This window comes from Leptopilina boulardi, unplaced genomic scaffold (genome assembly GCF_019393585.1).
Source record: "Leptopilina boulardi isolate dan_hultmark-lab unplaced genomic scaffold, ZJU_Lbou_2.1 LbouV2_123, whole genome shotgun sequence".
Lineage (NCBI taxonomy): Eukaryota > Metazoa > Arthropoda > Insecta > Hymenoptera > Figitidae > Leptopilina > Leptopilina boulardi.
In genome coordinates this window covers 1,336,571-1,347,753 of record NW_026137667.1, presented here as the reverse complement: position 1 = coordinate 1,347,753, position 11,183 = coordinate 1,336,571, and the positions used below count along the sequence as shown (strand labels likewise).

Here is an 11,183-nt window from a genome sequence, read left to right as displayed (position 1 = left end):
TTGGTGAATTTATTGCATTAGTTCTTTTTTCTCATATTGTCAGCATGTCAAATTTAACAATACAAATAGAATAATAATAAGAAGGAAATTTTCAATTCAAATGAAAAGTTTTTGTATTAGGAATTATTTGTAACTAAATCTATGGTTCTGACTCGTAACCCCTATGAAGACATAAACTCATGTCCACGCGTAATTTAAAGTTTTTAACTCCCAGTAGGTGGTTGACCACCACCTGGGGCACAGGACACCTTATCGTGCCAACAGCTATATAACAACTTTCTCTGTTGTCTTCTTTTTAAAAAAAGAATTTTTGTTTTTTCCCTCTTATTAATTTTTTATGAGTTGTGTTTGCAGTATATATTCGCTACCGCTGCTACTATATATATAGTAGAAATAAATAAATTTCAATCTTCTAGAGAAAATTAATATTCGGTGGCCAGAAAGGCAAGAAAATAGTTTGCGTACGATAACGACGGAATCGAAGGGATTTCGTTAAAGACAATTATAGTTAACTATACATATAAATGTTATACATACTTAAATTGAGATAGTGGCTTATATGAGTAATAATAAATCACAGTTTGGTAATTTGCAGTAAATAAATAAATAACAATTAATAAATAAATATATAATAAATAGAAAAAGTAGTTGAGAAAATGAATTGTAGTTTATCAATCAACATTTGTGGTTTCCTTTTTTGAGATTGCCTTTTCAATTGAATGAGTTTTACATTTCAGATTTCACGTTCTTTCGTAAATGAAATCCTCGGACTCTAAAGAAAATTAATATTCGGTGGCCAGGAAGGCGAGAAATGTTCGTCTTACACAAATTAACAAAAGAACATTGAATTTATATAACAAATGATTTGACTAATTGTAAGTGTTAATGTTATATTAAAAGGTAAATTTTGATTAAAGTAAATTTATTTTTCTTAGTTTCGTAAATCGAAATACCGAGGCTTTCGTGTCATGACGCCATTTGCAATATTGGCACGCGTAGATACGTTGCATATCAAAAAATGCTCGAATTTCTAAACCTACTAGGCCATTACTTTCAATTTATGTGCTTGCCGATTCTTAAATCGACAAAGTTTGGGCGACCGCCCGCGGCTCATTTGGTCAGGCTGCGTGATATTTATATAGGTTCTTACGTACTTATATAAATCGACTGAAAGCACGATTCATTTATGGATGATTGGTCGAATTTTCTGTTTTCATCAACTGCCAAAAAATGTTGATCTTTATTCATTTTTCGTAGTATAGTTGTTTGCACTATAATAAAAAGTGCTACCAGCAAATACTTAACAATTGCTTAAAAGAATGTCGTCGTATATTTGGATCGATCAGTCATATCGAAGCCGCAATTCGTCGAGTGCTATTCCTTTCTCAAACAATGGCAATACGTTCTTTTCGGGTCACTGCCTTGGCATGATACTGGAACCAACGCGAATTGGGGTGCCGCGTAGAGGTATAGGGTGAAATTTAGTGCGGCGCGAGGGGTCCTCTGAATTTTGCCTAAGGCGAGGTTTATAGCCCTTCTTTGTGAATCTGGACGTGTGCTCCACTACAAACCTATACATATATATAGACTCTCGAAAATTTGCTTCGATCCACCAGGTTTATCGATGTAAAAGACAAATGTCGGGTATTCAAAAGATTTCAAAACTTAAAGCAATAGCTCTTTAACTTCATTTTTGTTATTCCCATTTGTAGAAATTTTTCTCAGTCTTAATGATAATGAGCCTAGTTAAAGGATTAGGATTATAAATCCACCGGCTTCTTTAAAGTACCAAACTTGCTTTTCTTCTGGCATATATATGAAACACACTCTCTGGTCACATTAAATTTTTTTTAAAAGCTTCTCAATTTTACCGTAACATTCCTTTTTTTGCTTGAAAAAAATTTAATAACAGAGGTTTCACGTGGATATTTCTTATTTCTATGGGTTAAACTAAATTGTCAGTGAAGGTATTTGAAGAATGTTGAAAATCTGCATTGCCAACGTCACGCGACAAAACCTGATTTTTGTGGCAATTTACTAGTTCACGAAGGTAAATATATTGACGTATTCAAACATGTGCCAGCGTGCGTGGGTTCACGCATGAACATACTCACGCACACTTAATACAAATTAAACTCACGCATATATATAGCAGGCAGAGTTTAAGCCTCAGGCGAAGTACCAACTATAATGAGAGAGGCGAGAGCAAACGGATATCTTCGACTTCAAGACTTGCTTGAGTCGCATATCAATCGCGACAAACTATCTCAAGAAAAAAATTATTATTTCTACAAAACAAATTTTGAAAAAAAGATATTATTTCTAGAATCTGTCATTTAGCATAATTCCTCTCGGCATTAAGCTAAATAAGTAAACGTTAATTTGTATATTTATTTTTATAATTTGCATTAGTAATAATTCTGCTTCTGAATATTGTTGTATATGAAGAAAGTTAAATCTTGGAGTTGAAATAAGTTCAAGTTGCTTTCTTTCACATTCTGAAAATAAGTGCTTGAGACATGATACTACATACATCAGAGAAATACCGGGCTTTGGTGAGTTCGAAGCTTGTTCGCGCTGTGGGCGTTCGACTCGAGTCTCAAATACGTTCAGAACTAATGTTTTATCACGAATTAAGAGCTGTAGAGCAGTAACGATCGTACTGTTCTGCGTCTTTTTTATGGCGCTGTATTTTTATGAGCCTATGCGTATGGGGCTTGTAAAATGTTACTGGATCACGCACCAAAGTTCAAAAAGAAATATCCAACATTTTAAAAAAGAAATTTTCTCCTCTCAATAGAAAATTATTTAATTTTTCATAATTTATTATAGAAATAATTGTCTAAATTAAGTTTATGAAAATAAAAACTTCATATCTTTCTGAATTTGATATATTCCTTTGAATAAATTACAAATCTGAAAGAATCCATCGATATTGTACTCAATATCGAGGGGTCGTTTCTTATCAAAGAAAAATATTCCCTCGTGAAACTTGAAAGAATCCGGAGAAACTGCAGATTTAAAGTAGCCAGAAATTGTATCTTGTAGAGTAACTTGAATCCACACGTTATGCATACATCAAATTCGAAATTTACATTCTTTTGAGATGAGAAAATTGAAAAATAAGCTTTTCGTTTTACAAATCTTTTCAAGACATTTTTTTTAATATTGTTAAAAATTTTGCTATTTTTTATGTGTAATAGTTTTTTAGTTTATAAAAAAATGGAGACTTGATGAAAACAGGTTAAAATTCGATAAAAAAAAGATTGTATACAAATATTCGCTGAATCGAAGAGATTGGTTTGTGATATAAATCTCTCTTTTTTCTGTATCTTTGTAAAATGCTTAAAGATTGATTGAAAATGTTTTGAGAGGCCAATTCGCCACGCGCTTAAGTCAACAAGCTCTTCACCACCCCAAGAGAAAAAAAAACTCTCAATGGGCTTTCGATGTTTCGAGAAAAATTTTGTCTATACAACCCCAAAGTGTATAGGAGATCCTTTGCACCTGACAACCCTCAGGGGCTCTTTCTTGAACCTGAAAGGATTCTCGGTCACAGGCATTTGTATTTCTCAAGATCAATAGGTATCAATATCAATCTTTTCAACGATCCTTTCAGAAATTCTCCTGCATCGTTTCCCGATTTTCCAACGAATCATCAGACCACGTCGAACCTCCACCTTCTAAACCAATATTAGGTACAGCTTTTACGTTTTGTCAGTTTTCTTTCCATATGGCGACATTTCTTGCAAACTAAACATGTTTAGCTATTTCTTGATTTGTTGGCATCACATGTCAAGGAACAAATATATTCTATTGATAAGATATTTATTTTCCACTAGATTTAGTTTTTAGATAAAACTTGCTATTAAATATATAGGTACTTGTAAATTGAAATTGAGTTTGAAATTATGTTAAATTTTTTAATGAAATATAGAAATTTTGTTCCAATCAAAATATGCAAATTAATTTTCTGGTTTGTATTTTACTTTACAATTAAGTTGTATATATATTTTTTTATGAAATTGTTGATAATTTATCGGATGCATTTTAAACCGATATTACCGTTAACTAGAAAACAACTCTATTAAACAAAGTTTACGATGTAAATTAGAACGCAGTTGATAATGTTCAGATTGAAAATAAATATAACTTACATCAATGATGCTGTTGATAGAAAATAGTAAAAATTATCCATTCTCCTATTTACTACGCATGTAATAGGAAATTACTTACGCAATATGCACATTAGATCATTTCCTTCCCTAATTAGGTAATTAGGGTAAGATGGTCATTTCGATCGGATGGGAAGCATCAGCTAAGGATATATGTACATTATTTACGCTCGTATACCGACCAATGGATAAACACATGCGCAGATTACATGATGCTTAAGGGCTTTTCATAGGTGTATGCAATTTAACAAGTAATTTCGAACTTACTCGAGCTTAACTTTCGGGGTAATCATGTAGTAGTTAAATTACTTTACACGACCGAGTTAAGAAGTTCCTCTGCAATGAGTTTTCCCGAATGTCACAAATTATCATTGATTTCTTTAAGTTGAAGAACATTTTCGGATGAAATAGTGCTCCCCAAAAGTTTCAGTCTATATATAATGTTAAAAAATCTTAATTTCGAGATGTTTATCAAGTAACATTATGTAATATAATAGAATTCCAGTGTCAATTTCAGAAATTGGATATTCAGGATATCCAACGGACTTTCTAGGGATATCATTTATTCCGGGAAAATTAGGATATCCCTAGAATGTGCCCTAAACATCCGTGGATGTTATGAGGACATTGTACGGATATACTAATTAGTATATCCGTACAATGTAATCCGGACATTAATGTCCGGATTACAGTTCGTATAATTATTAACTCTGATTCATTTTTTCGGTAACATTCGTATTAGCCAAAAACGCACGAAACGGAGCGATGCAAAATGGCGGATGCAATATGTCGAAAATATTTTTGAGAAAAGTTAAATAAAACTATACATATAAATGTTATACATACTTAAATTGAGATAGTGGCTTATATGAGTAATTATAAATCAGAGTTTGGTAATTTGCAGTAAATAAATAAATATATAATAAATAAAAAGGTAGTTGAGAAAATGAATTTTAGTTTGTTAATACAAAACAACATTTTAATGTTAATTTCGTTATAGTTAACTATACATATAAATGTTATACATACTTAAATTGAGATAGTGGCTTATATGAGTAATAATAAATCACAGTTTGGTAATTTGTAGTGAATAAATAAATAACAATTAATAAATAAATATAAAAAGTATTTGAGAAAATGAATTAGGTAAACACCAGATGTATTGCAGTTTAAATCCCAATAGAAGTGAATTAAAACGGAGACCAAATTTTGAAAAATATTAAATACAGAATCAATTAGGGAAGAATTTTTCTAAGAAGACAAGTCAAAGTATAGGGCGGTATTCATAGTTCCGACTTAAGCAAGGACTTAAGAGTTGCTTGATCAAGATGGTCTTATTCGAATGAGTCGAGCTTAAGACCATATATATTCATAGTCAGAAATAAGCAATTGCTTGGTAAAGGAAATGCAGCTTAAGAATTTCTTGACCAAGCAAATGCTTAAGATGATCTTATTGAACGATCGGCTTTTTCCGTAAATATTCTCTTGAATCCACCAATAAGAAATGGTTTTGAAAATTCGCCTCAATGCGCCAAGGAATATTTATACCTGCGTTGTTTTCAATTTGAGTTTTTCGTTTCAGCGTTTGAACGAACAGTTCATTCTGTTATTATAATTGTTTTTATAGTAAATAATAATTACAAATATAAATATAAATTTTGTGTATAAGGTTAAAAACTGTTTTATTGTGAACAAGTGATTTAATTATGTAAGTATATTTTTAATGTCATTTATAAAATTTTTGTGTGTAATCATTTGAAAAAGTAAATTTGTAAAATATTTTTTTTTATTAAATGTTTGTAATAAAAAACAGTAATAAAACAAAATTCAAAAATATGAACCTGTGAATATATTTAATATTGCTTAAAAGTAAAAATTTTTAATAATCAACGAATGAAATATATTTAAAATTTAATAAATAATGATACATAATAGTGAAATATTCACAATAATTATCAATATATTAACATTAATATTTTTAAAATTAGGCGTACAATTTGTAGAACACAATTTATTTTTCCTTTTTCAATTTAAAAAGACTGGTAATTTTGTTTATATCTTATCTTTATTGTCAGAAAAGTAATGAATTATGAAAATAATAAATAGAAGCAAAGTTGAAAATTTGTTATAAACGAATAAACTTTATTTTGTTCTAAGAAATATAATTTTTCTAAAATAATTTCTTTAAGGTTAAATATATATTTTAATTTTTGAAAGTAAAATCATTCTTACTTCTTACTGCTTTCAATGAGATGAGCAAAATGTATGTAACATCTGGATTTTATTGGGGGTAGGATTAAGTCCCTTAACGCGAGCAATATCTCAATATTTTCAGAAAAAAAGTACCCGCAATAAAAGTAAAAGGATACAAAAATGACTACCTGAAAGGAGAAAAAGTGAAATGTTTTTAATCCTGCTGAAATATATTTAGATAAATTTTTCTCCATTATTAAGATATGGAAAAATTATTTGAAATATTGTTATAGATTTTTAAAAAATTATGTGATTTTAATTTTTAATTATTAAATTTTTTTAATAAAAAAATCTTTTCATTATTATTAAATTTTTTTAAAAAACCAAATTATACAATTTATAAATGCATACAAATTTTTTAATTTTCAAAATTTGTAAAAAATAAAAAAAAAATTAATAACAACTTCTAAAACAATAATTTTTGTCAATTTTCAGAATATATGCGATTAGATGATATAAATGTATACACTTTCGTTTTTAAAAAAGTGCTGTACGCTAAAAAATTTTAATTGTTTATAAACATAAAATAACTACTTTCATACATAAATTCTTTTTTCTTGTAGAAATAAATGTATCCAAATAAATCTTCTTCTTTCAGTCCCTTAAATTATATATTAAAATCAAAAGATAATGGAATATAAAATTTGTAAACAATAAATAATTAAATTATTATAAATAATACTAAATTTTAATACTAATTAATTAAACTTTTTTTTAGTAATAAAATGTCTAAAAAGCATTACACCAATACGGAAAGAAAACTTTTCCTGGAAATTATCAAAAGATTTTCCCATGTTATTGAAAATCGCAAAAGCGATTGTTCCACCTTGAAAGCTAAAGAGGCTGCGTGGAGTGAAATCGAGGAAAAATACAATGGCTCAGTACTTATTGCAGAGCAGGTAAAAATAATTAATTGTGCTAAACAAATTAAATGTTTAAAGTTTGAAATTTCTAAAAAAAATTTTTTTTGCAGAGGTCGGTTAAACAGTTAAAAAAAATGTGGAGCAACATGAAGCTGCAGCAGAGAAATGCTTTAACTCAGGAAAAGCAAGATGTAATGGCAACGGGAAACTTAAATGTTCCAATAAATGTTGCTGAAGTGGACCCAGATATAGCCGCTATAGTTCCTGATTTAATGGCCACTGCGCCATCATATTTTTCATCAAACTTCTCGGAAGATTTAATAAATGGTAATGTATTTTTCGGGTTGTAAGTTTAAAATAGATATACTATTAATAATTTATAATCTAATCATTTTTGTATTTTAGAACGTCGAGAAGCAGTTTTTGATGATGAAGAAGTATCAACAGAGTCCCTCAGAAATGTTGTAACTTCTAATTCTGAGATTCAGGAATCAGAGGTTTCATTCCTTTTGAACACGGCATCTTCTGTGATTGATGTTAAAAAGAGACGTTTTCAAGAAGATGAAATTAATTGTTCACAAACATCGACTCCTTTGTCTGTGAAAAGGAGGTGCATGAGCAAGGAGTCCATGCTCGACTATGAAAAATTGGACATAGTGCGCTCTACAGCAAGTAGTAAAGTAGACAAGCAAAAGCTTGATAAGGAGACGAAAAAGACTGAGCGTTTGTTGAATATAATGAAAAAAGAGGAAGAGCTGCTTTCGTTAAAATTGGAGCACCAAATTAGAAAACAGAAGTTAGAAATGGAGCATTTAAAAAAAATCCACGAATTAGAAATTCGTAAAGCCGAAGCAGAAGCTCAATTGGCGGAAATGCGGTTAACACAGGCAATAGAGCTTACACCATTGTGAATTGAGATGTATTGTTTATGCTTCGAGTTTTTAACTTATGTTATTTTTTTAAAAACCTTATTTCCTATTCTTTTAAATTATTTTATTCCAAAGCTAGTACAATTAACAGTATTAAGTGAACATTTTATATTTTAGTAGACAATTTATTACACAAGATTTTATACTATTTTTAGATTTATTTATATTTAACTATATATTTATACATTCCATTATATTATGAATTATATTTTATTATATCATATTATATTTAATTTTATATTTACATTTAAGATTATTAAACAAATTTTTATTCTGAAGTGAAATGAAGTAAAGCTGTAAAAATATTATCAATGTTATTTATTGTGAAGAAAAGATTTTATTGAAATATGTACATAAAATATTTTAATGTAATGGTTTTTCTTTTTAAAATATGATATTGAAATAAATAATTTTTTATTCCAAATTATTACTTATTATCCATTGAATAAACGGTGAATTAGTAACTGACGTGCGACTTCTCCATCCATATTTATATTTTCTGCATTAGGTACAGGAACTTCTTCATATTCTTGTAAGTCATCATCTTCTAATATGTCATTGAAACGTAATGCCATATTATGCAAAACAGCACATGCAACAACAGTTGTTGTTGAACAAATAAGCTTAGTTGACATTCCCCGTGCCAAACATGGAAATCTTCGCTTCCATACACCAAAAGTTCGCTCAACAATTATTCTCGTTCGTATTTGAATTTCATTATACCTGAAACAATTTAATATTACACAAATGTCAAGTTTTATCTTCAGCAAATTAACTTATATTGATGTGAAAACAATTTAAATACTTACATGATTTCTTCTTCAGTATGAGGATTTCTGAGAGGTGTCATAAGAAAAGGCAAACAGGGATATCCTTTATCACCTACAATAATCCCATCTAATTGTCCTTGAATATAACGCATGTGAATTAACGAATTCTGAAATATACGGCTGTCATGTGCTCTACCTGGCCATTCCGGAACAATGTCGAGAAACTCCATTCGGGGTCCAACAACAGCCTACAAAAAATTGTACAATAATATAAAAACTATTCACAATTTTTGTCAAAAATAAATTTTCTACTAATATTAAAAAAAATCCTCACAGTCATCATTAGTATACCTACTTGTACATTAAGTGAAAAATAACCTTTTCTATTTCTAAACATTTCCTCAATCTGGTTAAACCTTGTGCCGACTAACTTAACGTGAGTGCAATCAATCGCTCCATCAACACGAGGAAGTCCTATTGCTCCATGCCCTCTTCCTAAAACGTTAAACAAACGATGATTCTCATTTCGGGCATCACCAGTTGCTGGTATTTTAATATATAAATTAATGAGACTGGCAAGCAACGTGGCGACACGAAAAACAATTCTTGAGACAGTTGATTGAGAAATCTTCATAGTGTCGGCAAGAACAAGCTGCGAAAATATAACATTAAATAAATTTTTAAATTTTACACTCCTATCACATAAAAGAATATTTATAACTTTCGAAAAAAAATTTGCCAACAAAATTCAACAAGTAGAATTATAGAAAATCTTTTATAGAGTAAAATAATCTATATATTATTTTTAAAAAATTTGATGTAATTTTTAAGAAAAAACACAAAATGTTAATTTTTGTTTTATTATTTAACAATAAATTTTGTTTCAAAATTGTACAAATGTTATTTAAAATTAGATAAAATCAATTTCAAATATATTTTCAGTTCTGTTAAAAACTACTTTTAGCTTTGAGGTTATACTAATAAGTCAAACATATTCAAGTTTAACAAATGTAAAGGTTACAGATTCTTTTTAATTTCTAATAATAAAAGTTACTTATTTTTATTATATAGCGCAAAATCTGTAAAAAAAATTAGAATCGTTGATTTTTCATACAAGGAATATTCTATTTGGAATAGTATATGGGTCTATATATAAATAAAAATTTTAAATTACCTGAAAACTTGAAGTTGCGAAATATCGTAAACAGAGAAGTAGTTGGAGTTGTGGTGCAATGGGTAAACCACGATTATTATGTTTAATTAGCCCTGCCTGTATTTCAGGCAAAATACCAACTAACACAGAATCTTTTGAAAAACGATAACGTCTCTGAAACTCCCACTCATCTATTTCAAAAGGATTTTCCGCATCTCGAATGTATCGTTTTGCACGTCTTATATTGTTCGGACCATCTTCATTATCAATATTATCCTCAATGTCACTTAAATAATCTATTATATCCATAGTTAACACTTTTTTCACTATAAATACACTAATAAGTTATTGCTTAAGTCAACTAAAACGTTGACTTTAAATCATAACCTCATTTCGTTCAAATAAGTTCACCGGTAATGTCAAATAAGAAAATCCTATTTGACTATGAATACTTGGCACTCTTAAGATGGGACTCTGCATCTCAAAATCAAAAGCATTTACTTCTTTAAGCAAATGCTTAAGTTGCGGCTTAAGTCAATCCACAATGCGCGACTATGAATCTAGGTGTCAGCTTAAGTCGCTGCTTAAGAAATAAGTATCGACTATGAATACCGCCCATAGAAAAAAAGCAATGACAATCAGATAGATCATCTGTTTTGGTGTGAGACTGATCTGTGAAAATGAAAATAAGAGAAAATCCACTGTGGCGAATTGTTGCGTGTAGGGGTTGCTTTTTGCCTGATGTAGGGGCATCGATCGTTGATGCGCAGGCGTGGTAGAGCAAGCGGAGGTGTGCGGTAGTTGACCGATTTCGATGACTGTGGGATGCGCAGATGAGCTTGCGCCAGGTGTCGCTATAGGTCATGTTGAGCGTGTACGCAAGTACGTTTTGCGACAAGGACGACGACGGCGGAGGGATGAAGTCATGTAACTGGAGGCGGTACCACACCCCCCCAGGGGACAAAGGCGGGGGCGCCACGGCGCCTCTTGCCTCAAGCACAGTGCGACGTCGCGACGCGCCACGTGCAGTGCTGGTACGA

General features: G+C 30.3%; 3 protein-coding genes across 4 annotated transcripts in view; 2 read left to right on the top strand and 1 right to left on the bottom strand.

Annotated features, from left to right (window-relative positions):
* Positions 1–7,152: 7,152 nt before the first annotated feature.
* LOC127290867 (uncharacterized) lies at positions 7,153–8,351 on the top strand. The gene is made up of 3 exons (XM_051319689.1): positions 7,153–7,327; positions 7,402–7,618; positions 7,697–8,351. The coding sequence occupies exons 1-3, from the start codon at positions 7,154–7,156 to the stop codon at positions 8,200–8,202; spliced, it is 897 nt and encodes a 298-aa protein (XP_051175646.1). The 5' UTR covers position 7,153; the 3' UTR covers positions 8,203–8,351.
* A 172-nt stretch (positions 8,352–8,523) lies between these two features.
* LOC127290863 (putative nuclease HARBI1) lies at positions 8,524–10,743 on the bottom strand. Its single transcript, XM_051319678.1, has 4 exons — positions 10,165–10,743; positions 9,346–9,642; positions 9,030–9,238; positions 8,524–8,943 (listed from the first exon to the last, which is right to left on the bottom strand). Exons 1-4 carry the CDS (start codon positions 10,450–10,452, stop codon positions 8,655–8,657), a joined length of 1,083 nt encoding a protein of 360 aa, XP_051175635.1. The 5' UTR covers positions 10,453–10,743; the 3' UTR covers positions 8,524–8,654.
* A 321-nt stretch (positions 10,744–11,064) lies between these two features.
* The window catches only part of LOC127290759 (transcription factor AP-2-epsilon), a 132,911-nt gene continuing 132,792 nt past the window's right edge, over positions 11,065–11,183 (top strand). For both annotated transcript variants that reach the window (XM_051319600.1, XM_051319576.1), the window contains exon 1: positions 11,065–11,177. The gene's annotated coding sequence lies outside the window, so the exon portion shown is untranslated. The remainder of the gene's footprint in view (positions 11,178–11,183) is intronic.